The following is a 27,299-nucleotide window of genomic DNA, read 5'->3' as shown; positions in this document are numbered from 1 at the left end:
AAACCCATCTACATATATCCACTTAATGCTATTATGTTCTCTATCCGCCGTAAATATCACGTACACAAAGTGTCATCCACCGTAGCACATCCACTTTCCATCCAATGCACATCTATTTAATGTTATGCTATGCTCACGGTATTGTAAATACCTTGTCCACAAAAGCAAGATCCACATTTGACCATCCACAAGTTCTCACCTAGTGATACTCCATTCTCAATCCCCTGTAAATATCCACTTCACAGTAGACCATCCACAGTTTGTTCTCCATCCCCAGTAAATATCACGTCCACAAAACAACATCCACCGTGGCCCATTCACTATTCCCACATAAAGCTATTACATTCCTCAACCTCCTGTAAATATCAGGTCCACACAAATAATAGCCATAGTAAACCATCCACGACCCCTCAAGATAAGGTTCACAGCAAACCATCAACAGTTTTCCGTTGGATTTTTTCTTTAGCTCAGATCCAACATCTCATAATAATTCTCTTCACCCCATATATCTACTTATTTAATTCAACTGTTTGTCATTTATTGCAACTAAAAACGTAACTTAGTTACAAAAAGGAAACAAAATGCAAGTGAGAGGTTTGTTTCATTAAAACCAATACACACTCAGCGAGGGTTATTATCGTCCAAAAAAATAGATGGCAAAACAAAGTGTGTTAAATACACAATGTGTCTTTTAGTGATGGAGAAAAATACAAAGTGTCTCTGAATGCAACTCTCTCTTATAATCATACTACATCTTCTACATAAAATAGTGACTATAACAATTCAGTGGCATTCTAGAAAGTCGGTCACAATCAACAGTTCAACACCAAATTTGATAATGTTCCAATAAAACCGTGACTTCTATAGTTTCGTGGGGGTCCAAAACGCACATAGAGATCGATAGATCAACAAAGCTACATAATACCATATAATATAACCAATGATTTATTTTGTTTCTTATTGCTACTTGCCATTGGAATACTTTTAAAAATACAAAAAAAAAAAAAAAAAAATCTCGAACATGGAAGATTCAAAAAGGTTAGTATAATTGTAAATTCATTGCACTTGCACGTTATAAAATACTATTAATCTATCTACCTACTGTCATTACTCAAATTTGAAAAGAAAACACAAAGGTCAAAAGGACAGGTCAGAAAACGCAATGATTATAAAAATGAAGAAAAATAGAAACTTTACTGTATTGACGGAGGAAGAAGGTGGCTGGCTAGTAATGGTGGCGGCGAAAGTGAAAAACATTGATGACGCGTCGACGCTCTCCTCTCCTCCAAGGGTTGATGTGGTCAAACAATAAGAAAATGTCCGTTTCATCAAACCCTCTTTCTTCAATGCGTTCAACTACTTTTCTCTTACTTTGTCTTCTGACTATCTCTCCTCCTCTGTGTCAGTGTCTCTCCACAACCTGATCATGTTCTTTCCCTTTTAAGTTTTAACTCTCTCTCTATATATATATATTCGCGTCTTGGGTCTTCTCCTCTGTTTCTTCTCATCTCGAGATGTGTTGGTCGCACGTCTCCCGTCTCCTTCCTTTGTTCCTCCTCCTCTGTTTCTGGTCCTCTGCTTTTGCTCAAGACGGTATCACCAACCCCGTTGAAGGTTTTGTTAATTTTCACCTTCTCTTCGATAACAATTCAATGGGTTTTGCTTTTGGATTTGATGGTTTTGATTATTTGTGGATTCAGTGAAGGCTTTGCGAGCGATAAAAGAAAGTTTAAGCGATCCAGTTCAGAGGTTGAGAAATTGGAGGCGCGGAGATCCGTGCAATTCGAATTGGACAGGTGTTCTCTGCTGGAACTCCACTCTTGATGATGGTTATCTTCACGTCAGAGAACTGTATTCCTCTTCTCCTTCACTGTTACTGCTTCTTGTCCATACTTAAAAACAATTATCTTCCTTGATGAATTGTTTGTAAAGTTTTATTTCTTTTTGTTACTTGAAGGCAATTGCTCCGCATGAATCTCTCAGGGACCTTGTCACCAGACCTTGGAAGGCTGACTCGTCTTACTATCTTGTAAGTACTTAAACTTTAATAAGTAGTCTTTTTTTTTTTTCTTACCTGTAATGGTGAATAACTCTCTTTGTGTGTTTGTACTACCTCTGCTAGAGATTTCATGTGGAACAATATAACCGGAAGCATACCAAAGGAAATTGGGAATATCAAGTCTCTGGAACTCTTGTAAGTCCATCGAAGTTTTATTATGGCTTTCTCTGTTTTGTCTTTTTGCTTGCCTTTTTACTTGTCTCAATCTGCTACTTGAACTCTTCCAGGCTATTGAATGGGAATCGATTATCTGGAAACTTACCAGAAGAGCTTGGCTATCTTCCAAACTTGGACAGGATACAGATTGATGAAAACCGTATAACAGGACCACTCCCCAAATCCTTTGGGAATTTAACCAAGACTAAGCACTTGTGAGGGTTTTTTTTTTTTTTTAATACAGACTGCAAAGCTGTTTTGCTTATAACGATTCCTTACACCTCTCTTGCACTGATTGCATTCTTTGACTCCATCTTATCTTCTTTGCAGTCACATGAACAATAATTCAATTAGCGGGCAGATTCCTCCAGAGCTTGGAAGCCTACCTTCAATTGTTCACATGTGAGTTGCTTTTATGTCGATGGCATGCCTCACGTGCTTTACCCTAATTTAAATTTGATGAATATTTATTTCTTACTTTTTTTTTTTTCTTACAGCCTTCTTGACAACAACAATTTATCTGGCTTTCTTCCTCCTGAGTTAGCAAACATGCCTAATTTGCTTATCCTGTAAGTTACTGTCATAGTTTATGTTGCATTTTATTTCTTCTCTTCTTGACCCTTTTTTTTTGTCGTGTTTCTTTTTTGGCAGACAACTAGATAACAATCATTTTGATGGGGCCACGATTCCACCCTCTTATGGAAACATGTCTAAACTTTTGAAGTTGTAAGTGCTAGTTTCTCTATGTATCTTAGATATATAAAGCTTATCTACGTATGCATTATTATTTTATTTTTATCTGTCATGTGCAGGAGTCTTAGGAATTGCAGCTTGCAAGGGCCGATACCTGATCTTAGCACCATCCCAGACCTTGGTTATTTGTAAGTTTAAATATCTTAGCCGCTTCCTTAAAGATAATCCTGCAGCTACCTTTTGGCGTATATTTAATATCATTTTTTGTTTCTGATTGTTCCAAAGGGACCTAAGTCGAAATCAGTTGAATGGATCTATACCTACAGGGAAGCTTTCTGATAACATCACAACCATGTAAGCTCTTGATTTACTCCGAGTTATGTACTTGTGGATTAGTATTAGCTTTGTTTTGTTACAAATGGATTGTTTTTTAAAATTTTGATATTTTTCTGATTAAAAAAAAAAATACTGCAGAGATCTGTCCAACAACAGTTTTACTGGAACCATTCCAACAAATTTCTCAGGCCTTCCACGGCTTCAGAAGTTGTAAGTGTTGTGTCTGATCGATGTAGTGAGCTTTACTAGTTCTGTTAGTTCAAATCATTTTTGGACATGAAATGGCTAATGTTTTTTTCTTTTGGTTGTCTATCAAATGTGCCAAGGTCGGTTGCAAACAATGCTCTGAGTGGTTCCATTCCTTCTAGCATATACCAGGACAGAGTGTTGAATTCAACCGAGACTCTCATCGTGTATGACTGTTAAAAAAGCACAACCTACAAAGCATATACCAAGTTTCTTCATTATTATCTCTTGACAACCGTTACTTCCTTTTGTTTTCAGGGATTTGCGGAACAATAGGTTTTCAAATATTACTGGCAGATCTGATCCCCGACCAAATGTGACAGTCTGGTTTGCTTCTGCACTTCCCTATTTCACCTTTTTTTACATCCACATGCATGCTTATTAGTTCAGTGTTCTAAAAATCGGTTTAGACGGCAACTCACATCTAGACGAAACTATTTTTAAAAAATCGGTCTAGGCACCCGACTCATCAATAATAAAAACGTCTAGTTGACGCCTAGACATTTCTTGAACATAGGTGTTTTGTATATCACTCTAGCTACTCAATGATGTATATAACAGCCTTTTGATCTTGTTTGCTCATTCTGAAATGTGCTACACTCTTTCCCTAAGATTAATGCTCACTTTTCCATTATCTATTTGACATTGTCTTTTTTCTTTGATCAGGCTTCAGGGGAATCCGTTATGCTCAAATGGAAACCTGCTTCAGTTATGTGGATCTCTAACCGAACAAGACATCAATCAGGGTCCAACGAGTCCTAACACAACTTGTTCTATCTGCCCACCTCCTTATGAGCTATCTCCAGAACCTCTTAGAGAGTGCTTCTGCGCTGCTCCTCTTCTTGTTGGATATCGGTTGAAAAGTCCTGGTTTCTCTGATTTTATTCCTTACGTATCCGAGTTTCAGGAATACCTCACCTCCGGTCTAAGTTTGGATCAGCATCAGCTACTCATTGACTCGTTCCAGTGGCAAAAAGGACCTAGACTTCGAATGTACCTCAAGTTCTTTCCTCTCTACGGTTCAAACGACAACAACTCTTTTATATTCAATCGTAGCGAGGTTCGGAGAATAAGGGCCATGTTCACTGGATGGAACATCAGAGACGAAGATCTGTTTGGGCCTTATGAGCTTATGGATTTCACATTGTCAGATGTCTACAGAGATGGTCAGTAGTAGCAGTATATTCGTTCCTCTGATGTTTTATTTTTAAAAATAGATTAAAGTTCGTTAGCTCAACTCTGACTATTGTGTCATAGTTCTCCGGTTCGAGTGATCAGTGGGATAAAACTAATATTACATGTTGTGGTTTCGAGAAAATAATATTACATGTTGTGGTTTCGGGTTTCGGGCTCATAAAACTTATGCATGCTTTGGTTTCGTTTTGTTTTGTTTTGCAGTGTTTCCTCAAGGCTCGCCATCTGGTGTAAGCAAGGGTGCAATAGTGGGTATAGTTCTCGGTTCGGTTGCAGCTGCAGTTACTATAACTGCTATAATTGCCCTTATCATTATGAGGAAACGTATGAAAGGATACGCTGCCATTTCTAGGAGAAAGCGATGTAAGCATTTTTTTTCTTTCATTTGTGTTCAAGAGTAGATTCTTATTCATCTACATGCAGCTTCCAAGGCTTCTTTGAAGATAGAAGGAGTAAAGAGCTTCACATATGCTGAGCTGTCTCTGGCTACAGAAAATTTTAGCAGTTCTACTCAAATTGGGCAAGGTGGTTATGGAAAAGTCTACAAAGGTATCCTTGGCGATGGAACGGCTGTGGCTATTAAAAGAGCACAAGAGGGATCGTTGCAGGGTGAGAAGGAGTTCCTTACTGAAATTGAATTGCTGTCGAGACTACACCACAGGAACCTTGTTGCTTTGGTTGGATTCTGTGATGAAGAAGGCGAACAGATGCTGGTTTATGAGTACATGGAACATGGTACATTGCGAGACAACATTTCTGGTATGTTTTTTGCTTTTGTCAACAGAGTCATTTATCTTTGTGGTTCTGTTCCAAACCTGAATCAAAACTTGTGGTGTGACAGTTAAGTTAGAAAAGCCTTTGGACTTTGCGATGAGAATGCGGATTGCTATAGGTTCGGCGAAGGGAATACTGTACTTGCACACAGAAGCTAATCCACCAATATTCCATCGAGATATCAAAGCTAGTAACATTTTGTTGGACTCGAGATTCATTGCAAAGGTTGCTGATTTTGGACTCTCTAGACTCGCTCCAGTCCCTGATATGGAAGGCATCTCGCCTCATCATGTGTCTACTGTTGTTAAAGGGACTCCGGTAAGATTTTTGTCCTGCATTTGTTGCTTAGGCCTTTGGCATTTCGGATATTGGTTAAATTTATTTTGGTTTCAGTTTTTGGTTCGGTTCTAGTAAGTTAGTAACAAAGTTAAGTTGAAAACCAACTAATATCCGAGATAAATCCAGTTTGGATCCGGTATAAAAAGTCGAAAGATGGAGTTTTCGGATTTAATATTAGTTTTTGAGTTTTTGAATAAAAATTTGGATAATTTTAAATATTTCAGATAAAATAGATTTGGTTGATTCAGTTGATGTTTATAATAATATTATTAAAATATTTGATTAGTATTTATAAATATATAAACTATATTGTATAATTTGGATATTCATTTGGTTTTCGGTTCCATTTTTCTGGTTTTGTACATATAGGATCCACTCGGTAATTCATAAGATCTGAACACCGAACCAGATTTTTTTTTTCGGTTTGTCAGGTTCTGGATAAAAGTGCCAAGGTTGCTGTAAATTTATTTCTCAAACTCATGACTGAGACTTTTTTTCTTGTCGGCCTTGCAGGGTTACCTTGACCCGGAATATTTCTTGACTCATCAACTGACTGACAAAAGCGATGTATATAGTTTAGGCGTAGTGTTCCTGGAGCTTTTGACTGGGATGCATCCAATCACACATGGCAAGAACATAGTTCGAGAGGTAATTCTAGTTTTAGATGGTTTAAGTGCTTTTTTTATCCTTCTTGGCATTTCTCTATAACTGTTTAAAATGCTTTTTTGTCTTCCCGCCAGACCAACATTGCATACCAGTCTGGTTCGATATCATCAGTCGTGGATAAGAGAATGAGCTCAGTTCCAGCTGAATGCATTGAAAGGTTTGCAACGTTAGCTCTGCGATGCTGTAGAGAGGAGACCGATTCGAGGCCTTCGATGGCTGAAGTTGTGAGAGAACTTGAAATCATATGGGAACTGATGCCGGAATCTAAGACAGCCAAAAGAGAGGATATGTCTGAGACGATGTCTCAGCCATCATCGTCATCAAACTCTTCGTTCTTGAAGAATCCAAATCCTTATACATCGATGGATGTCTCTGGCTCTGATCTTGTCAGTGGAGTAGTTCCCTCTGTTGCACCTAGATAGCAGCTTTCTTTGAACCATATACCACCCACACACTCTTTGTTTGATGATGATTCAGTGTGTTTTGTTTTTTGTTCTTTCTTTGTACTTTGTATAGAGAGAGAAATTAGTGTAATCCATGTGAGAGTAGTTAGTATACGTTGCAGATAGTCTTGGCCCCTTGTGAAAAATCTGTTGCCAATTCTTGTTATGTACGTTACGTAGTTCTGCTTCTGTGTGTTTGGTTTGGATCATTTGCTTACTAATCAAGAACGCATCTAGCTACTTTACATAACACTTTCCCCTACTTTACATATGGCTTTCTATTTTCTTGTTTTTGAACGAAAAAGACATTTTATATAACTTGTAAGGTTAACACAACCAATAAAAAAAAACACACACACAACCAATAAATACTAAAACACAATACAAAAGATTTGTCTCAATTTTTTTCCTTATTGAAATATGTTCCGACATTTTCTTTTTAACATAGATATGGTTTTACTAAGGGAACCAAGGAGCTGCTTAGGTGCATGGACATGACTTCGTTGGTGGAACCAACGAGCTTACCACCAATGAAGACTGCTGGAATGGGCTTTGAACAACCTAGCCTCAATAGTGCCTTCTCTATCTCCCGGCATTCGGGGTCCTTGTCGATCTCGTGGATCTTAGGGCTAACACCGAGATCTTGGAAGAGGACTTGAACCGCGTAGGACAAACAACAGGAGCTCTTGGTGAATATAACCACTCCTTTTTCCGACGACATTCTCATAACCTTGTCCATTTTTTTTCTTGGTTTTACTTAAACCGGGAGTTGGAGTTTGGTTTTGCTTGTGACTCTTGTTTGCTTGGGTCGCAGGCTATTTATAAGAAGATAGGAGGACGAACCAGAATCCACAAAATATTGAAAGAAAGGCAGAGATGACAAGAATTAGATGGTTGTGGAAAAGGTTCCATAAAGCGGCTTTTAATACGAACAAGATGATTCGAGGAGGACCGAACCTTTTCTTTGGTGTTTCACATCTTTTTTGTTTTTGTTTTAGGACCATGAAGAGTTGCATAAAAGATTCAGTGATACGGTTTCAACGATACTCGTACAAGTTGCTAAAAAAGAGAGCCGTTGTCGTTGAATGTTGATCGATGCTTGAAGCTTTTGGACCATATATGATTTATTCTATAGATTCTATTGAATTTTTGGACATTGGAGTGTTGGTGGACCAACGGAAAACCCCACTTGCATTCAACTTTTTCATAGCTGCGTGGACTTGGTTAGGTCTTAAGACAAAAGCCCATACATTTGGCCCATTTATGTATCCATAAACAAAAAGCCCATACTTTTAAGATTTGTAGACTTGTAGTAGAGAGACTTGTTGATTGGTACGAGCAGAAGAATCAATCAGTGGCGGACCTACATGAACACATAGGGGTGCAAATGACACACCATTAATTTTGATTTTCTTCTTATAGCTCATAGGTGGTTTTAATTTTGAACCAGCATATATTCATGTTTGACACTTATTTTTTATGTTTGACACCCCTAAATTTTTTCTCTGGGTCCGCCATTGGAATCAATCACTTTTGTCATCCTTTTGATATGTGTGGGGCTTGAGAGAAAATAACAGGTACTTGATGCTGGCCTGCTTTGTTTACATGGCTGGTTAAGAACACTAGCATAACTCTAGCGTTACATGGGTAGAAAAGATTGAGGATCAAAGGAAGTGTTCACAAGTCCGTGAAGGCGGCTTTTAGTTTGAAAAAGTGGATAATTGATAAAGGAAAAATAAAGAGTCATATATCCTGATAGGGAGATATGGCCGCCCCATGTTTGGTCTTATCTTACCTTTTTCATGTTTAAAAGGAATGTAAACAAGCTTCACCGAGGGGTTCCGTTGAACTTCTTACATTGAGTTAAAAGCCTCACGCTCTAGCCAACTGAGCTACTGAAGCTTCTTATTTAATTTTTTAAACTATAAAATTCGATAACCTAATTCTACTGATTCGATACTTTATGTTTTGTTTTCAACACTGTATTCAGATTTCTAACAAAATCAACACGTTTAAAAACGTGGAATTTGGAAAACATTTTCAAGCTCATTTTACACGTAACACGTATATGCTCATTCTGAGTACTTAATAATTTAACTAGATCTTGATCAGCGCTTTGGAAGCGCGGAATATTTTACGATGAAAAATTTTACTAATAACTTAACAAATATTTTGTTAACTTTTAAAGATTGTGTATTTAAAATATTTTTGTATTTAAATCAGTGTTTTTAAATTCAACCCGATTGTGATTATACCGGTTAATCCGGAGATCTAACAATTCAATTTAGTTTTTTAAAATATTCATATTAAAAAGTCACTAAAACCCGAGACTAACTGATTGAACTGATGGATGACCGATATGTAATCTAATTTGATTGAAATTGTAATAGTTTCATAATTTGTAATCTTATAATCCAAATTTTAAAGTTCATTATTTTGTAGTTTTTGAAATTATGATGTTTCTACAAAATTTTAAAGAGAAAATGATGGATATAAAATAACTAAGATTAATTATTGTATTGTTTGGAAACATTGATAGTAGTATATAAAATATATTGTTTGGAAACATTGATAGTAGTATAAAGAAATAAGTATATTGTTTAGAAACATGGATAGTAGTATAAAGAAAGGAACATTAGTGATTTAATGTAGGTTTAACTATAAAGTATAAAGGTGTATTTAATTTAAAAACTTACAAAATAAATATTAGGTCCAATAGAATGTTTCTGTTTTAATAAGATAGATACGTTGTTATGGTCCAGTCAACCATTCGTATAGTCTATATCATTAAACAATTAAATAAATTCCAATTTCGTAAAATATTAATTTGAAGTCATTGTAATCAAATAAAAGTTTAGATTCACATTACAGATGGCATCTTTTGGCCAAGTGGGTTATGTATCCTTGTCAAACAAGCCTTTTATTTCCAACTGTAAGTCCTTATTTAATTGGTATTTTGTGGGTAACAAAATATATTATTTTTGTTACCACCATTGCACGCTGTGGCCTGTAGGTCCATTCGGGGTTTCCTTTGAGGAATGCGATGTATTTTTATGATTACAAGTGCAAGTGATTGTTGTTTATTTACTACTTGCGTTATTATAGTGAATACATGTGAGAGAAATCGGCAGAGAGTAAACCAAATGACTCAAACCAAATAATGTTTTTTTTTAGTTTGTACTAGTATCGTCGTCTCATAAATCACATTTTGACATGCGTGTCCCGTGTGCGAATTGTTGAAAATGGTGAATACAAAAACTGACTTATAATATGTTAACCTGATGATTCAACTTTGTTATTGTACCAAGTTTACTACAGCTTCATTTATTTTGTCACAATTAATCCCGCCGTCCATTCTGGTTTGGATTAAATTGAATTATCAACTCAATCTATCAAATAAACATCAATTTGTATTTACCATTCTGGTATAAATTCGATGTACGCAGTTGTGAACCTGCAAAATATTTGTCGATCTAAACCATATCTACTTTTGTAACAAATGCTAGCTTTTAATATATGATGGCGAGGAAGGATGCGTCGGAACGAGAGAAAGAAAGATATTTAAAATAATAGAGATAGGTGTTGTCTAGTGAATGGACCCCTATATAAAATTATTGTACCATAAGTTCAACATTTATATAGTTGTAATAAAAACCCACATTTGAAAATGACATGCATGAGCATGAGCGCATGTATTTACTATTTGTTTATTGCATGTTGATAAGTATAAATAAAAGGGTGCGATAAGTATCATGATGACATCCTGAAACAACTCATCAAGGCTCTCTCTCACAGCAATGGCGACCATTCCCTCTCACAACCTTCTTCTCCCTAAGCCGATCAACCAATCAGCTCACTCTCTTCCCTTCAAACCACACTCTACTCTTCTCAATCTCACGGCGAGATCATCTCCAGCGATCGCCACAAAGGCTATGTCCACAACCGACGCGGCTTCGACTTCCTCGAGGCTCGAGCCCCTGGAGAACTATGGGATCACGGCGGCTGAGGATGTTCGCCGACGGGACAGAGAAGCTAAAGAATCAAAGAGTCTGAGGGAAACGTGGAGGAAGATCCAAGGGGAAGACGATTGGGCCGGGCTAATGGATCCGATGGATCCGGTTCTAAGATCAGAGCTGATCCGCTACGGAGAAATGGCCCAGGCCTGTTACGACGCTTTCGATTTCGATCCGTTTTCGAGATACTGTGGAAGCTGCAGGTTTACGCGCCACAAGCTGTTCGACTCGCTCGGCATATTCGATTCCGGCTACGAGGTGGCGCGTTACCTCTACGCGACGTCGAACATCAACCTCCCCAACTTCTTCTCCAAATCGAGATGGTCCAAGGTGTGGAGCAAGAACGCCAACTGGATGGGATACGTCGCCGTCTCCGACGACAGCGAAACCACGCGCCGCCGTCTCGGACGCCGCGACATCGCCGTCGCGTGGAGAGGAACCGTCACGCAGCTCGAGTGGATAGCGGATCTCAAGGACTTTCTCAAACCGGTATCCGGAAACGGATTCCGGTGCCGGGACCCGGCCGTTAAAGCCGAGTCCGGGTTCCTGGATCTCTACACGGACAAAGACACGTCGTGCAACTTCTCGAAGTTCTCGGCGAGGGAGCAGCTTCTCACGGAGGTGAAGCGGCTGGTGGAGAGATACGGCGACGAGGAAGGTGATCTGAGCATCACGGTGACGGGACACAGCCTCGGCGGCGCTCTGGCGGTGCTTAGCGCGTACGACGTTGCGGAGATGGGACTTAACAGGACGAAGAGAGGGAAGGTCGTTCCGGTGACGGTGTTCACCTACAGTGCTCCGCGGGTCGGGAACATACGGTTCAAGGAGAGGATGGAGGAGCTGGGAGTGAAGGTGCTGAGGGTGGTGAACAAACACGACGTCGTACCGAAATCGCCGGGACTGTTCTTGAACGAGCACGCGCCTCATGCGCTTAAGCAGTTGGCGGGAGGGTTGCCGTGGTGTTACTGCCACGTGGGGGAGAAGCTGTCGTTGGATCACCAGAACTCGCCGTTTTTGAAGCCGTCCGTTGATCTCTCCACGGCTCATAACTTGGAAGCGCTTCTCCATCTACTTGACGGGTCAGTAATTTAACTATTTACTGTATATATTTTACATTCTTTCGTTTCAAATGTTCACTCAATATCTTTGGTTAGAGATTAATTATTATTTTGGACATATTTAGTGATTTATACAATAAGTCAATAACGTATAAATACAAACTTGTCAGCTAAGCTAATCTTGAGAGAAAAGTCAAAGACTTCTCGAGGAGACAGATCTCAGTGTATCTTGAGATTTGTTAGAATCTCGTATTTTCCAAGAACTTTCTTTATTAATAATACACGATCTTAAGGGGATTATAGTAAACGTATTAGTATTTTAAATTCCATGGAAAATGCGGGATTATGAGAGACTGATCATTCGGTTCGTGGCAGACTTTATGGGTGGGGAGAGAATTATTGAAAGTAATAAAGAAAATATCTAATTAATAATAGAAAGAAGTTGTTGCCATGTCGTTATCTGTCAAGCCTTAGCTTCTAGACCATTCTCATATGTCGTATTATGTAACTTATCGCATTAATGACAATTTCAATATGACTTGACGTAACTGGAAAACAATAGTATTAGCATTTGAATAGTTCATGATTTTTCTGTAACAGGTATCATGGGAAAGGACAGAGATTCGTGTTATCTAGTGGGAGAGATCCAGCGTTAGTGAACAAAGCATCTGATTTTCTGAAAGACCATTTTATGGTACCTCCTTATTGGCGACAAGATGCAAACAAAGGGATGGTTAGGCACACTGATGGGCGTTGGATTCAGCCAGATCGCATCCGTGCAGAGGACCACCATGCTCCCGACATTCATCATCTTCTCACCCAACTCCATCACCCTTCATAACTCTTTGTAAATTACATCAAAACTTTTTTCGTTTTTTAAATCTTTCTAATATGTTTTTTATAAATTTCTGTAACACAAATCTTTCTAATATGTATCGCTGCTTTTTATATATACTAGGTGCATCATAATCTTAAAAAACATTCAATCCTTTTGGTAATTGTGAAATGCAACTGAAGAATTGTAAATTGACATTCTAAACCTGTCTTATTTTTGCTGCACAAACACTCATTTTATTTCAGTTAAAATATTTAACTAAGGAGAAAGATATTTGCTGGAAAACCCCTATTACATATAGTTATATACATTAAACTGTTCAAGACATAGGTAAATGTATTTTTTGTGTTATAATGAAACTGATAGACAAGTGACAGAAGTAACATGATTAACAACAGTTTACAACCGATTGAATGATTTAGATACCTTTAAACACTCATTTTTGTCTTTGACCTCCTCTGCTTCAATCTTGACAAATCCCATCCACAAAAGCCTCCATGTTCTTATAAGATGAGCCACCTTCTCTACCCGCTTCAACCGCTAAACGCTTCCATTTCTCAGCGTTTTCCCTCAGCTCCACCAACCTCTCATCCATCACTGCCTTAAACACCTCCTTATCTCCCCTCTCTCCACCAATCCTTCCTCGTTCTCCCTCACCCTCACACCTGTTCTCCACAGCTCCTCCAGAAGCTTCGCGCTCGTAGGTTGATCAGACCACATCGGAAACGCCACCACCGGAACTCCTAAAACCAAACTCTCAAGCGTCGAACTCCACCCGCAATGAGTCACAAAGCAACCTACGGCTCTGTGTCTCAAAACCTCAACCTGAGAACACCAAGACACGATCATACCAACCTCTACGAGCTCCTGTCTGAAACCAGCAATCTTCTCAATCTCTGTCTCGTCCTCTCCTTCTAATATCGCTTCTCTGTTGGATTTATCAGTTATCACCCACAAGAACGGTCTCTTACCTTCAATGAGAGCTCTCGCTAGCTCCCCTATCTGTTTCTTTGACAACTCAACCATCGTTCCAAAAGAAACGTAAATAACAGAGGACTCTGTTTTTGAGTCTAGCCAACGGCTATTCTGTGAACATGTCTGAAGGAAGTAGAGGACCAACCGCCACCATTCCGATATCAGGGATAGCCTTTAACGCATCTTGCTCAAGAGAATCGAACGTGTTAACGAGAATCTTCGGATTGGTTTCTTCTTTGAGAAGCTCCATGAGTTCTTGAAACGACGCGTACGCTCCTTGGTTTGTATTAGCAGGCGTGAGGAAAGAAGGAAGATCACGGGTTTCTAGAGATGGGAGGTTCTTGAACTCGAGACAAGAGTTGTTGTTGTTGTGGCCGTTGAAGTGGTTGTAATAGATGTCGAAAACCAAAGCAGGTTGGATCCAGAGAAGAGCAGAGGGGAGCTGAAACCTATTCGCCACTTTCGGAGCCCAGTTGAGAAGTATCGTGTACACCAAGCAAGTCACGGGAGAGTCAATGGATATGCAAACAATTAACTCTGTTTCCCTTTACGGCTGACAAATTATTGTAGTTTTGTTTGAAAGTAAAGATGCTTGCTACCCTTTTTATTCACCAATCCATTTTAATTGTAGTCGCTTTTTTGGTTTATATAGATTAAAAGTTTAAAATGATGTTTAATTTTTAATATCCTTTTAAATATAAGTTCTAAAATAGTAACAGACTTATAGTTACTCAAAAATAAAATAATTTCATTTTTAACAAAATTGATCTTAATAAATAAAGCTAAACCCTAAAACGAGTTATAGGTTGTGAATGGGCAGCAGAACAAAGACAGTACAATAGCAGATCATCTGGTTTTCCTTATTTTGTTTAATTGATATCCATTCACGTTTTTTGGTAAAAGGCAGGTCTCCTGCACAAAATGTTAATTTTTTTTGTCTTTTTCTGCAAAAGGCAGTTCTCCTGCGTCATATTTTAGGAGCTGTTCATCCATTAATACCAAACTTTTTTAAATAATACCAAACTTTACTAGATAGCTTTAGGATTAGTAGAATGCGCATTCCACTTTTTTAGAAAATTAGTAAATAGTAGAATGTACGTTCTAAAAATAGTATATGAACATGTTTATTTTAGAAATCGCTTTCTACTATACCATCTTCCGTAGAAGGCACATTCTACTTTTAGTAGAACGTATTTCCAAATTTTTATTTATCAACTTTTTGAAAGAAAAAAAAATATCAGCTTGTGTATATAGATGTTTTATTAATTGTTTATATTTTTAATATTTTTTTTTATTCACAAAAGTATTTATTTCATTAGTTTTCAGAAATACAAAGGGTAAAAAAGAGAAAAAATGGACAAAAAAGAATTTATACCAAAGGAACAACAACCTTGTTTTTTTGTTCTCGCAATTTCCCATCATTTTTTTTACTAACAATTAAAGTAATCAAAAACTATTAATCTATTCTCAATAAATAATGTATTTTACTGTCATTACCTTCTTACACAATATATTGATAAGAATATTTTTTTTTATTTTTTTTTACATTCGTATGTAATGGTGCATTTCTTTTTATTATTATTTTCTTTGAAACTTTAGGAAATGATATTTATTATATTTATATCATAAATATTAGTATCAAATATAGTAGATTTAATTCAAAATCTTTATATATTTGGTATATTTTATACTTTTCCTTTTTTTAAATGCAAATTATATTTCTAAAAATAATTCAAAATCTTTATATATTTGGTATATATATAAATATTTCAAAAATTAAAATTTTAACATAAAAAGATTTATAGAATTAATGTAAAATAGAATGAAAAGTAAATATCTATATATATAAAGAAAAGCTCACTCTCTTCTCCTCTTGCCACGTCATCAAATAGGGGGAGGAGGTGCTAACACGTGTCGATTTTTACAAAACGCGTAGTATCATTTATTTTTGTTCTGGTGGGCTTCTGTTTCGTTGGGCCATGTCGTCGATCAATTTATGTGTTTAACAAAAGCGACGTGATTAAACGCCGTATTTCGTTAGGTCTCAAGTCTGTTCGGATACTCATATCCAGATCTGATTTCGACGTCGGTTGCGCAGTGATCTTTCATCTTCTTCCTCAGCATTGCCTGTAACCGAATTATCAACTTTAAGTCCTCAATTAATCGATCACCCACGATCTAGGTTCAATGCGAGAATTTTGCTTGAACATCATCTTGGTATACAAAGATTCTCTCTCTCTCTCGGAGCAGAAGCATCAACTACATCAAGCCTGTCTGAATGCTTCAGCTCTCATCTTCTCTTTCCCTAACGTAACTCCACCAAATTCACTCTTTGTAGGGCTCGATCTCCCTGCCTCTCAGTCATGAACATCCATCCTCTGTTCTTGAACACACCTAAATCTAAGTCTTTTTTTTTGATCGGTGGCGAGAATGCTAAGTCTGCAGCGGGATCGTCTGTCTCCGAGCTCAAAGAGCACCGTCGCTACAGAGACGCCTCCAGCTCCTCGATACAAATGGTTTGTGCTTCTCTTCTTCTTCTTCCTAATCTATATGTAGTTGTTTGAGATTGTTCGCGTCTCATTAAACTAAAAGGCTTCGATTTCTGCTTTCTTTTGATTTTCGTACGGGCTTAAGCGATTGTGTTATTTGTGGGCTTTGAATAATGGATTTTGGCCTGAGAAAGAAACTAAACCTTACACCGTTATTTGCCTGCACCTACCTCCTTCACGAGAAGCGTTCTAGGGTTCTTCGTTTTCTCCAAAAATCTGATTACGTCTACAAACAATGGAGGTGCGGATATGGGAAATGAGGCTTACGTGAGTCGTCAGATGGTGTCGTTTCGTGATCGATCTTCCCTCTCTCGAGCCGTTACAAATTGCATTTATTCACCTCCATTCAATGACCCTTATCTCTTTTCTCAACTTGAACAGGCTATATAAGTACCTGCATGTGGAAGGCATTGATATCAATCTCAGAAATGCAATGTCAATTATCCTGTTATTTTGTAAATTCGTAGATGCTATGTTATACTAACGAAATCATTGTATTTGGATTTGTAGATGGATTATAGAAGCATGGTCTCTTCTTGACAGAGATCACTGAATCCTTGAAAACCAGCACGCTTCATCTTCCAATTATTGGAAAGCTGTGGGTCTGTGGTGAGTGTTTGTTTTGGCTTTGTTTCTTTTTTTTTTTTTGATCAAAAGCTTACTTTGTTTAATTTGAATCCGTTTTCTTAATTAATATTTTCATTATTTTTTGTGTTCTTAGGTTTATATACAAGATCTCCAGCATACAGTTTGTTCATCTGTTGATGTCGTGCACGGTATGGCGTCTTCCGTATCCTCGCTGATTCGAAGGTTACTTTCTTTTCTCAGGAATTAAAACAAACTTATGAGGCTTATCCTCTTATTGTTTCTCCGTGAAATGGACGGACAGATGTCGATCATTATCAAAGGTGGTGCTAATATGAGAGGATGGACTGAGAAGAGGAGCGATGATGAGCTCGAGATCTTGAGGAATGCCGGTGGTGTGCTGCTTCAAAGAGAGATCCCTCACTCAGTCAACATTCTCAAGTTGCTAAGGTTCGTATCAAGTTTTTAAATTTATTTGATTCCAATCTTGATTTTATTCAAGGATGCATCTTTAGGTTTAGATCGAGCAATGGTGTCGTAGATAAGATATATCATTTGGAACTGGAATGTAGATTGATCATATATTATTTGAATCATCATGATGAGATTGCTAATGGAACATTATGTTGAGTATAATTTTCTAAGTAACTTAGATTGGTGGTGGATGTGTTGCAGGCCTTAAATAGAGCAGTTGTTTCAGTCATCCTTGACGTTGGAGGAATGGATACGCCGTTCCCTAATGAGCTATTGGATTCAGTTGATGTCTTAAGCTAGAATGACACTGAGCTTGGTCTCTTGACCGGAATGCATACTGAAACTATTGAACAGTCTAAGCCTGGCTGTTGCAAAGTGCCATAAGTTGGTTTATAATTCTTCTTTCGCACATTTCCAGTACTGAAACTCAATTTTGGTTACTGGCTTAGTGGGTTTTAGGCTATCAGTCTGCCACAAATTGTAATTAGGGCTGTGTATATTATTAACTAAAACCACATGTGCTGTCGTCATCACTCAGCATTCGTTGAGCATCTCTCGGAAACTATCTAATCCCTCCCCGCCGTCTCGGTTTTCACCGCCGATTAGAAAACGAGAAGGTCGCCCCAGCTTCGTCAAACATGTTTGGTAAGTATCTATTTTAGTTTTATATGTATTTGCATAGATGGAATCACAAGAATAATTAAATTAAAAAGGAAGTTTCAGGTGATCATGTCAACGTGAGCGAAGGTAGTTTCATGAGATTGTGAAGCCTGTTTATTCCTATCCCTCGACAGAAAATGGACTGTTCCTCGAGTGACCAGTTTCCTTAGTAACATACAAAGCGTCCTCCGCTGGAAAGAGAGGGGCCAAGCGATCCATTTTCTTTCAAATTTGGTTAGTTAACATTATTGTGTTGACAAAAAAGGTTAACAGTATTTTATCATATTATGAATGATATATTTGAATTCCATAATCTCATATTTGAAAAAAGAAAACAAGATCTGCTAAAACATAACATCGTTTGAATCCATTTTCAAAATTAATCAAACCATCTGAAAAGCACTCAAAGACAAATAATATTTTCAAATCGTCTATTTAACATATGTCAAACTTTTGATTAAAAAATCATTAGCATCATTATAAGACTTTATATGGCCGCGTAAAGGTTTCTCAATCTAAGGATTTAGATCATGAGTGAACTAAATATAAAAATATTTATCGTTCTTAATAGTTTACATATTGTGTATAAAAGAAATGAAATAAATATAATAAGTTTTTACTATAAAAATGAAGCAATTAACGTTTTGATAGAACTTATTTAAAAGATGAGATAATATTTATCTAATAATAATAAGAAAACAAATAATGAAAGCTAATGTTATTTTAATTGGTAACAAAATTAGATTTTCAAAATTTTAATTACACTATAACACGTGCCCGCCCGTAGGGCGGATTTACCCTAGTATATATATATATGAGCACATTTACCTTGGTTTATGTATAATACTTATGTATTATATGTTTTGTTTAAACTTTTATTATGTAAACATATGATCTGCATTTGTTGAACTGCTTTTGTCATTCATAACTACAAGAAAATATCTGATTTGTTTGATCTGTCTTTCTCCCGCAAAATCTGCTTGATCTACACTTGTTCTGCTTGATCTGCATGATCTGCTTGATCTGCACCGCTTGAACTGCTTTTACCATTCGGAGCCATAAACAAAGAACACGGTAACACATGAACAAATAATGAAACAATAATTACTCTGTCGTTATCATGATTCATGACGTGTACGAGAGAAAACGATATATCCTATGTAGAGAAGTCCAAATGATGAACATGTTCTTAAGTCTTTTAAATCAGCAGGGAAAAGTTAAGAGCTACGTCTCACTTTCCTCTATGCATGATTGAGTTTGGAATAGATCAACAAAAAAAATACATGGTTGTATGAAAAGGTTATACAAGGTTTAACTTCAAAATATAGATAACTTGCGAATCAAGCAATGTATAACCATTAAACTTATTTCTAAATGTACACGCCATTTACATAGGTCACTCCTTGTTTTTGGAAGACCTGTCTTTTCTATGACCACCACGAATACGAGAAATTTGCAGACCTCTGCTAAACGCTTGGTTAAAGAGCATTTTTGTCTGGAACTCAGACACAGTAGCGGTCCTGGGCAGAAGCAATCGAAGCATCAGTTTCCGGCCGCTACAACAAAATACATAATTTTCGGTTATTTTCTGTATACATAAAGGTAGTAGGTTCGAAACCAGATTACAGTTTTTTTTTTTTTGCTTCCAGTCCATATTTGTTTTGGGTTTTCAGGACCGGGACACAAAAGGAAACCAAGCCAAGAATGCAACCGGCGTGAACAGAAGCAATCCCATCACTATCTCATAGCCACGTGCTAGCGTCCTAACCGATGACCATATCCCTAGATGATGAAGCAGAGGCTTACAAGCTTGCGCAATCTGACGACCAGGACAAAACCAATTTAACGGTCACGGCCAGGATAACGGTCCACACACGTCCAATTATCTACATTGGGGTTGATGGGCTGTATTTTGAGTTTGCAGTAAAAGCCTAGTAAGGCCCTGTCTTGGAAATATATATAGTAGTTTCATTCATTCAGTCCGTCTCAAAACCCTAAAATATCAGACAATTGTTTTGGAAGAGATCTTATGGCAACAACACGGAGAGACAAGTACGAGGAGGAAGAGGCCCAGATCCCAAAAACAGAGTTAGTTGAGTCAGACAAAAAAAAAGTTGCCGAGAGATCCACAAGCAAACGTGACAAACAAGTTATTTCCAAGGTAGTAACAAAATTTGTTTGGCAAATCACTGTGACTATCATGTATATTTTATTGAGTAGATGATTCATAGTTAATTTGCATTTGTAATCAGAAATATCCGAATCTGACAAGGGAACAGAAGAAAGTGAAGGATAGTTACTTTTTTTGCTGTGAGAATTTCTATAGCCTTCCTGAGATGATCAGTTACATGAAGGTGAATCATGGTTTGCCAAAGACCACAGTGACAAATGTTTTCAGGGAGCTTTTAACCGGCCGCAATGCAGAAGCATATCTCAGAGTTTCACAGAAAAGAGCTCTTGAGAGGAGTAATAATGGTACGAGTGGTGGTGTGGGTTCTTCTTCGACAAAGTAATTGTTTGGTTTACTTTTCTAGATTGTGATATTTACAAATTCATGCAGACGTTTTATTAGCTTCGATTTGGATTTTTGTAAGGGTTTATTTTACAATATTTTTTTTCTTCCTATCGTGGACTCGGTCTCATATTGATGCATGAGTATAATTCCCAAGTAATTTTCCTCGAGTAGTTTTCCTCTAAGGAGAAGAAGAGCTAGCGCCATCGTTCTGAGGAGGAGCAGTGCTTGTAGTTGCGGCATCACTTGCAGGAGGAGTGCTAACAGAAGTGCTTGTACTTGCGGCATCACTTGCTGGAGGAGTGCTAACAGAAGTGCTTGTACTTGCGGCATCACTTGCTGGAGGAGTGCTTGCAGGAGGAGTGCTCGCAGGAGGAGTGCTCACAGAAGTGCTTGCAAGCCTTTCGCGTTCCATCTGCCTTACTCTGGAGTGGTGTTGCGATGCTCTCAGATACTTTTCAGCGTTTTGACTTCTCAGCATCTCTCTGAAAACGTCTGTCACCTGTTTTGCTGTGACCTGGCCCGGGTACCTGGTTGTCATGTACTCGATCAACTCCGGTAAGGTGTAAAACTGTCGGCAGCACGAGAGGTAGCTATCCCTTATCCATGATTGGTCCCATTGTGAGATGATTGGTAGCTTGACTCTGCGTGTTACTCTGGCCCTAAGACAGGAGCAATTACCATATTAGTTTGCAATATTCAGATCTGCTAAGGCTTGTGCTGTCACGAAAAGAAAGTTTGATCAGATCAACATATCAGTGAATCTTACCGATGAAGTACCCAACAGCATCATCGTTACTTGACGAAGAAGCTCCTTTCCTATCCTTCCCTTTCTTTCTGCCACTCGTTGTATGTCCTGAAACTTTCCAGAATCGCAATAAACAAGAACAGAGTTTTTCTCAGAAATTTAACAATATCATCACAAGAATCTACACAATGATCACTTTAACAATCCGCAGCTACTAATCAACTCTGTTTATGACGAATCAACACCAAATACAGGATTTCAGATTCTGAATCAATCATTGGAAAGCGAAACCATATTCTAGCTTAGCTAACATCAAACTTGATCTATAAAACTCGAATCTGAAATTCAGCGATTCCGAATCGGTCATCGATGCACCATCGCGCGATACATTCTGAGATCGATCCTTGTTCAAGATTACATCAATATTTCAAAATGGATCTATAAAACGATACAATCTGAGACTCTACTTCGAGATTCCATGAAAGCTTTCACACAGGATCGACGAACTCCAGTATCAGTTGAGAATCAATAAACGAACGAATCGTAAGTAACTAGCAAAATCGACGAATCATCCAATACCTGAGTACGCAAACAGCTGTTAAAGTCGCGATTCACATACCTCTCGAGATTCACGAATTGGCTGAGAGAAGGAGGAGACGACGATCAGATCGCCGGCGTTTCTCTCTTCCGCTCGATTCTTCTCTCCATCTCTGCTGCTTGGCGGGACTGAGAACGTAACTAACTCTTTAAAAAAAGGATCTTTTGTTATATCTCTCAATATTCTCCCCTAATGGGCCGTACACCTTAATGGGCTGAGAACGTAACTAACTTTCTTTTGTTTTTTTTAATCTTTCTAATATGATGTTTTCTCTTTCCTGTAACACAAATCTCTCTAATATGTATTGCTGCTTTTTATATATACTACTACAAGGAAAGGCCTTCCAAACTCCCATGTTAGGACAATAAACAGTATTTTGAAGATTTTTTTCTGTCGAAATAGAAGTTTGGCTCAGGTCTCAACTCTTGCTACTCAATCTGGCACAAGACTCCCACCAGGAACATTAATGGGCTTTTGTATTGGCCCAATAAATTTATTGAACCCACAAACAATACACATTTTACTGCATTTTACACAAGGTCTGGTCTCTCTCTTTTTTTTTCACTTACTTTACAAGAAGGTACAGAGCATTTTCACTTTCATGTTCACTGAAAAATGAGAGAGAAACAGAGAGTGGGAACTTTCAGAGGGAAAGCCCAGAATCATCATCCTCATCGAGGGAAGACGTGTAGTTAAAGTAAACAGCCCATATCAAACCAAACACGCCCAACAAAATCCAACCCAACAGGTTATTGCTCAGACCAAAAGGCAGTCCTGTTCCTTCCGTGGACATCCTCTCGTCCACCAATGCCATTGCTGGGCTACTACTCACCACAGCTGTTAACATAAGCGCCAACACGGACGAACCTGCCGTTGAGCTCTTTTCTTGCTTGGGCTGCTTTGTCTCCATCGAGCATTTCACTCCACTGCTTCTCTTGATCATCCTTGGAAGACCTAAACAGAAGCAAAACATCAAATATAACACACTGCCAACTCAGATTCATAAGTAGAAGAAGAGATATTACTACGCAAACAGAGGTTTACCATACACAATCTCAGTGGAGATAGCTGTGACTGAAGGCTTCATAAGAAGATTAGGACAAGTGACGGAGGAAGTGAAGCTTGCCATTGTCTTTTAGCTTTTCCAAACTCACAAGCCTTGATCAAACGAGATTGTTTTTTTTTTTGGTTTTGTAGTTGTAGCCTCTTGACAAGTGATGGAAATAGTACTTTATCTGAAATCGGATTCCTACCACACAATCTTACCAATTATTTCTCTCCAGCTGTCACGTCTCATCCGTTTCCTACCACACAATCTTTACCTCTCCACACAAGAGTTCCGACAATTTTTTTGACCAAACTTGTACATAGCACATGAATAATGTTTGGTGAGTTCACTTAAAGTTTCGAGCATTTATAAACGAAGAGATCAGAACCACCTTCAACACAATCAGGGAGCACGGAACTATCATATGTATAGGTCTCTAAAAGAAGACGTTAATAACTCGCTGAGGCCAAGTTTAAGATTAAGTAAGCTCTGGAAAATATGAAAAAAGAATAGCCAAGATTTACACTCAGAAGAGTAAAAGAATGAAGCTAATAATACCATTCGTAACATTCTCATAAGCTTCTTTTAACCAAAAAAAGGAAAGAATATAGAACTGAACCTATATTGTGGAAGTTGTTTTTTAGTATCAAGCGTGAATATTGCACTGTTGCAAGTAGGAGTGATAGTAAGGGACATGCATGTTCCAGTATCTTTTGTATTTATCTATTCCAATATCCAACCACGGCTTCATGATCCCGTCGTAGTGTATAACCGCGGCTTGTTCAATGTCAACCGTTTTGATGCCTGCTTCGCGTCCTAACCCCATCACATGCCATCTCTTGTCCAACGCTAATGTTTGCCTATAGAAAGTCAACCAACCTATTGGTAAGCTCCCAGCTTTCCACAAAGGTCTCTTTGTTCCCTGCCATAAAATAAATCCTCACAAACATCTGTCAGATTTAAGTTTATTACACACATATAATCTGTGTATGTAAATAGAGAAAAAGATATGATGTTGAACGTAACCACCTCTTTCTCTAGAACTATACTAACTTCACTTATGTTCGTTTGCTAGTTACAGCCCTTGATTCTGAATATATTAATATGAATAACTTTATTTCCCAACAAAGCCAAAACTAAAACTCGTTAGTTATTATTTTTAAGACCTTTTCAGATAAAAGTGGTGTATAATTGAATCGAAGAACCCACATGGGAAGCTTTGAAGAGGGCGCATTCTAAGCAGATATAGGACTAGGGTGTTAGTTATTTTAGGAGAGTAAGTGCAGTAGAGAGTGTAATGTGCGTACCAGGTTGAAGTATTTAATGTATGTAGAAGTCAACTTCCGTCTTCTCCATTCTTCGAGATCAACAAGATTCATCCCAAACGCCCACGTGCAAGCTTTAGGACTGAATTTCCCAGAGACCCATGCGTCTGAGAAATTAATAAATGTGCTCATTGAATGGAATGAAGGTTCGCCTTCTTTACAAGTCTCTACAGCACCAACCACCTTCCCCTTCATATCGATGCTCCACAGTCTACTTAAATCTCGTTGAACAACTACATCATGGTCAAAGAGTACCATCTTATTCAAACCCGGGAATATATCGGGGAGATAGAAGCGTGCGTGATTGAGGGTAGAGATGAATCTTGGGTCATTGGAGCTTTGCTTCATCAGCAACTGGTCATAATCTGAAGGCAGGACATCCATATCATCAATGTTTTTGATTTGGATAGCAGCTACACTTTGGATGTTTAGCAAAAACCACATTGAGATTGCTGGGTAGTTAAGTGAATCAGTCACGACATGGAATACTATTTTTTCCGGTTCCTGCAAATAGCATTAGGAACTCAGATTAACAAGTGGCTTAAACAAATGAGAAACGATAGAGGGCAAGGCCCTTGAAACATAACATAAAATGATATCCGATTAGAAATTTAGAAAACAGCAGTAGATTATTATCAAATATAAAAGATAAGGAAATGTGAAAACTTACCTTTGAAGAAGATATCGTAGAGTTAGCAACGACAGCAGAAGCCAAAACATTGTCAGAGAAGACAACATAATGATTGAGTCTAGGATCATTGTACTTTTCCTGGTTAGGCATCTGCCTTTTTTCAGGATCCAAGGCAAAGTACTCCGATGTCAACCGCATGGAGAGACAGTGTTGCCCTTTTGGGGTGGTCCTTGCAGCAAGGTGCATTAGATATGATGCTTGATTTTTCTGCGCCTGAACTAGTTCTTCTGTGTTATAATTCATGGCACGGAGTTTGTTAGCTATGGCAGGGCAATTGTTAAAGACACGACTAGCCTTGTACAATGAAGCTTCCAGGGGCTTCAGCCTCCGAAGCGCGCTGAAAGAAACAAGCATGCCAGAGGTTAACATAAGATTCTTCTTCTTAAACAGCAATAAATTTTTTAACAATAAAAAGGTTGTAGTTGTTACAGAAAGCCTATGAATGCTATTACGTTATAGTCTCCTTATGAATCAATCAAGCAGCTGTACTTACCCCTTTGACAAATCCTTATCCTTTGTCACATCACCAACAGCCCGTTCCAGCTCTCTCAATCGAGTTCTCAACTCCTTGACAATCTGAGAATTACTTCCAGACGGGGCAAAATTCAGATAGGCCTTGGCTTGTATAATCTTGTCTCTGATTTCCTTTATCTTCGTATCTGTTGCTCTATCAGACTGATGAACCTTTGTTTTCTTTTCACCTTTGGATAATGGGGGTTTGAACTCCGTTTTATTAGCAAGTTGGTTAACTCTTAGAATTTGATCCTGTCACAAAACAAAACAAAACAATAATACGTCAGGTCGCAATATGAAGCGTAATGTCTAGTAATCTGATTGTAGGATTCAATACTGTAAAAATACACACCTTGGAATCAGAGCTTAGTGTCGTAGTCTGCTGTGAATCAATTACTTTCCCTTCCCTGTATTTAAGATTATTGCCTGAAAGCCATAACAAGTACCGATAAGAAAGCTGAAGAGTTAATGGAAAAACAAAACAAAGCTTAAGTTGCAAATAATGACCCCCCACCAACCATCAATAGTTTTATCTTTCTCATCATCACTAACAGTGGAATTAAACTCCTCCCCATCCTTGTAGAGAATGAGCCTTGGCCCCTTCAAGCCTTGTCCATCCTCCTAATTCCAGAAACAATTTATATATCAAATGAATGGTAAAAAAAAAAAAAAGGTTTTGAGGAGATGAGTAAAATCAGTAAGTTTTTACATGTTCGATAGCGTTAAGCCTGAGGTCATTAGTCCTGTATCTCTGCAAAGATAAATAATAGCGCATCTCAGCTATGGTGTAGAAGTAAATAATTAAAGCAAGACTAATAAGATCTAGAAACTTAGCAGAAGAATCATCAGACTTACGAAGTTGGATAGTTCTTCCATAAATTCCCTCCGACCTGCACAGAAAACAATTCAGAAATGAAAAATCAAACCAAAACTCAGATTAAATCTATTACGCAATTTCCACATGATCATCATCATCCGGTAAAAACTTAAGCTAATAGTCGTAAATCTAGAAGGGGGAAATAGGGAGGAGAAAGAAGAAGCTGACCAACGGGAGTGATGGTGTTGAGCCGATTCGAGACGAAAACGAGAGGAGCCAACACGGAGATCGATAGCAGGGAGAGGAACATGATCCTCTGCCATCGACGAATTTGATTCATGACTATAAATTTAACTATTCGTGTATCTCATCAAACGCTGACGATACGATACGATCCTCAGATTCTGTGTGTTTTCTTCCGCTTCAAAATTCTAGGTTTGGGGGTCGGAGGGAGTTTTTAGATTCAGAGCTTCCTTCATTCATGCATCATCGGGAGATCCTCTGCTCTTATAATATTCTTTTTTTTTTTATTAGCTCTAGCGAAACTTTAAATTTATATTCACTACTATACAGTATAGTATTTTTTTGTGATATTTTTTATTGGTATAGGCCTTTTTGGTGTTCGTGTTAACATGTCACATGTTGCCGTGAAGAGCGACCGAGGACGCAGTGATGCGGATCAAGTGCGGGTAGGCGTACATGTGAAGCCATGTGGTTACTGATTACGCCGTTGATGAAGCTGCAAGTAATTAATGTGATCATTGTCTTCTTTTGGAAACTAGTCACCAATCGGAAAAGGACCTGGTCTGAAGTTTCTTTTTATTTTGTTAGTGAAGCAGTTGATGTTTATTACGTTCCAATCTTTTGTTTTTATCAGAGTAAGGTATATATATCAAGTTTGAATTAACTAATTGCTACATTTGTTACACAAACCACCTTGTCTTGCCACCCACCACCGTATTCAAGCTCATTGACAGAGAAATGAGCAGCAC

At 38.0% G+C, this 27,299-nt stretch overlaps 6 protein-coding genes, 1 long non-coding RNA gene and 1 pseudogene across 19 annotated transcripts; 4 read left to right on the top strand and 4 right to left on the bottom strand.

Moving 5' to 3' along the window:
- The first annotated feature begins 1,126 nt into the window (after positions 1-1,126).
- LOC130509537 (probable LRR receptor-like serine/threonine-protein kinase At1g06840) lies at positions 1,127-7,146 on the top strand. 2 transcript variants are annotated; one of them, XM_057005682.1, is made up of 20 exons: positions 1,127-1,318; positions 1,407-1,614; positions 1,701-1,851; positions 1,958-2,029; positions 2,123-2,194; positions 2,287-2,430; positions 2,546-2,617; positions 2,713-2,784; positions 2,867-2,941; positions 3,028-3,096; positions 3,194-3,262; positions 3,383-3,454; positions 3,571-3,657; positions 3,749-3,817; positions 4,157-4,656; positions 4,889-5,047; positions 5,108-5,443; positions 5,526-5,776; positions 6,311-6,445; positions 6,538-7,146. In XM_057005682.1, the coding sequence occupies exons 2-20, from the start codon at positions 1,515-1,517 to the stop codon at positions 6,883-6,885; spliced, it is 2,853 nt and encodes a 950-aa protein (XP_056861662.1). In that variant the 5' UTR covers positions 1,127-1,318; positions 1,407-1,514; the 3' UTR covers positions 6,886-7,146. The 2 variants fall into 2 exon arrangements, with proteins under 2 accessions (XP_056861662.1, XP_056861659.1); XM_057005679.1 differs by having other exon boundaries at positions 1,127-1,614.
- Positions 7,147-7,288: 142 nt separating this feature from the next.
- Positions 7,289-7,715, bottom strand: LOC108842903 (monothiol glutaredoxin-S11). Its single transcript, XM_057005686.1, has one exon. It carries the CDS (start codon positions 7,643-7,645, stop codon positions 7,346-7,348), a length of 300 nt encoding a protein of 99 aa, XP_056861666.1. The 5' UTR covers positions 7,646-7,715; the 3' UTR covers positions 7,289-7,345.
- Positions 7,716-10,649: 2,934 nt separating this feature from the next.
- Positions 10,650-12,965, top strand: LOC130509534 (phospholipase A1-Igamma1, chloroplastic). The gene is made up of 2 exons (XM_057005673.1): positions 10,650-11,998; positions 12,578-12,965. The coding sequence occupies exons 1-2, from the start codon at positions 10,704-10,706 to the stop codon at positions 12,816-12,818; spliced, it is 1,536 nt and encodes a 511-aa protein (XP_056861653.1). The 5' UTR covers positions 10,650-10,703; the 3' UTR covers positions 12,819-12,965.
- Positions 12,966-13,097: 132 nt separating this feature from the next.
- LOC130495519 (UDP-glycosyltransferase 75B1-like) lies at positions 13,098-14,407 on the bottom strand (annotated as a pseudogene).
- Positions 14,408-15,629: 1,222 nt separating this feature from the next.
- On the top strand, positions 15,630-18,390 carry LOC130509519 (uncharacterized). Of its 11 annotated transcripts, none has more exons than XR_008943539.1 (6): positions 15,631-16,121; positions 16,226-16,303; positions 16,422-16,945; positions 17,058-17,146; positions 17,226-17,371; positions 17,597-18,390. It is a non-coding gene; the product is annotated as an uncharacterized LOC130509519 (long non-coding RNA). The 11 variants fall into 11 exon arrangements; XR_008943540.1 differs by having other exon boundaries at positions 16,217-16,303; XR_008943537.1 differs by having other exon boundaries at positions 15,635-16,004; positions 16,126-16,303; positions 16,847-16,945.
- Positions 18,391-20,030: 1,640 nt separating this feature from the next.
- Positions 20,031-21,450, top strand: LOC130509502 (uncharacterized). Its single transcript, XM_057005622.1, has 3 exons — positions 20,031-20,216; positions 20,308-20,564; positions 20,742-21,450. Exons 1-3 carry the CDS (start codon positions 20,085-20,087, stop codon positions 21,127-21,129), a joined length of 777 nt encoding a protein of 258 aa, XP_056861602.1. The 5' UTR covers positions 20,031-20,084; the 3' UTR covers positions 21,130-21,450.
- A 922-nt stretch (positions 21,451-22,372) lies between these two features.
- LOC108844034 (photosystem II reaction center W protein, chloroplastic) lies at positions 22,373-23,116 on the bottom strand. Its single transcript, XM_018617231.2, has 2 exons — positions 22,958-23,116; positions 22,373-22,867 (listed from the first exon to the last, which is right to left on the bottom strand). Exons 1-2 carry the CDS (start codon positions 23,040-23,042, stop codon positions 22,557-22,559), a joined length of 396 nt encoding a protein of 131 aa, XP_018472733.1. The 5' UTR covers positions 23,043-23,116; the 3' UTR covers positions 22,373-22,556.
- Positions 23,117-23,414: 298 nt separating this feature from the next.
- On the bottom strand, positions 23,415-26,843 carry LOC108843897 (probable galacturonosyltransferase 6). Of its 2 annotated transcripts, none has more exons than XM_018617052.2 (9): positions 26,536-26,843; positions 26,346-26,380; positions 26,200-26,241; positions 26,009-26,111; positions 25,843-25,916; positions 25,471-25,742; positions 24,957-25,314; positions 24,269-24,790; positions 23,415-23,883 (listed from the first exon to the last, which is right to left on the bottom strand). In XM_018617052.2, exons 1-9 carry the CDS (start codon positions 26,645-26,647, stop codon positions 23,608-23,610), a joined length of 1,794 nt encoding a protein of 597 aa, XP_018472554.1. In that variant the 5' UTR covers positions 26,648-26,843; the 3' UTR covers positions 23,415-23,607. The 2 variants fall into 2 exon arrangements, with proteins under 2 accessions (XP_018472554.1, XP_056861533.1); XM_057005553.1 differs by having other exon boundaries at positions 26,005-26,111; positions 26,536-26,599.
- Positions 26,844-27,299: the final 456 nt, after the last annotated feature.

Source organism: Raphanus sativus, chromosome 1, assembly GCF_000801105.2.
Source record: "Raphanus sativus cultivar WK10039 chromosome 1, ASM80110v3, whole genome shotgun sequence".
In the NCBI taxonomy this organism is placed as follows: domain Eukaryota; kingdom Viridiplantae; phylum Streptophyta; class Magnoliopsida; order Brassicales; family Brassicaceae; genus Raphanus; species Raphanus sativus.
Note: the sequence above shows the minus strand (reverse complement) of the source record. Positions and strands in the feature narration are given on the sequence as shown.

Coding starts and splice junctions, on each gene's coding strand:
- LOC130509537 (XM_057005682.1), top strand. CDS start 1,515: ATGTGTTGGTCGCACGTCTCCCGTCTCCTTCCTTTGTTCCTCCTCCTC. Junction 3,818..4,156: donor CGACCAAATGTGACAGTCTG/GTTTGCTTCTGC, acceptor TTCTTTGATCAG/GCTTCAGGGGAATCCGTTAT. Junction 4,657..4,888: donor GTCAGATGTCTACAGAGATG/GTCAGTAGTAGC, acceptor TTTGTTTTGCAG/TGTTTCCTCAAGGCTCGCCA.
- LOC108842903 (XM_057005686.1), bottom strand. CDS start 7,645: ATGGACAAGGTTATGAGAATGTCGTCGGAAAAAGGAGTGGTTATATTC.
- LOC130509534 (XM_057005673.1), top strand. CDS start 10,704: ATGGCGACCATTCCCTCTCACAACCTTCTTCTCCCTAAGCCGATCAAC. Junction 11,999..12,577: donor CTTCTCCATCTACTTGACGG/GTCAGTAATTTA, acceptor TTTCTGTAACAG/GTATCATGGGAAAGGACAGA.
- LOC130509502 (XM_057005622.1), top strand. CDS start 20,085: ATGGCAACAACACGGAGAGACAAGTACGAGGAGGAAGAGGCCCAGATC. Junction 20,217..20,307: donor ACAAACAAGTTATTTCCAAG/GTAGTAACAAAA, acceptor ATTTGTAATCAG/AAATATCCGAATCTGACAAG. Junction 20,565..20,741: donor GTGGGTTCTTCTTCGACAAA/GTAATTGTTTGG, acceptor TTCCTCGAGTAG/TTTTCCTCTAAGGAGAAGAA.
- LOC108844034 (XM_018617231.2), bottom strand. CDS start 23,042: ATGGCAAGCTTCACTTCCTCCGTCACTTGTCCTAATCTTCTTATGAAG. Junction 22,868..22,957: donor CTCCACTGAGATTGTGTATG/GTAAACCTCTGT, acceptor GCTTCTGTTTAG/GTCTTCCAAGGATGATCAAG.
- LOC108843897 (XM_018617052.2), bottom strand. CDS start 26,647: ATGAATCAAATTCGTCGATGGCAGAGGATCATGTTCCTCTCCCTGCTA. Junction 25,917..26,008: donor GAAAGATAAAACTATTGATG/GTTGGTGGGGGG, acceptor TATGGCTTTCAG/GCAATAATCTTAAATACAGG. Junction 24,791..24,956: donor CTACGATATCTTCTTCAAAG/GTAAGTTTTCAC, acceptor TGCTATTTGCAG/GAACCGGAAAAAATAGTATT.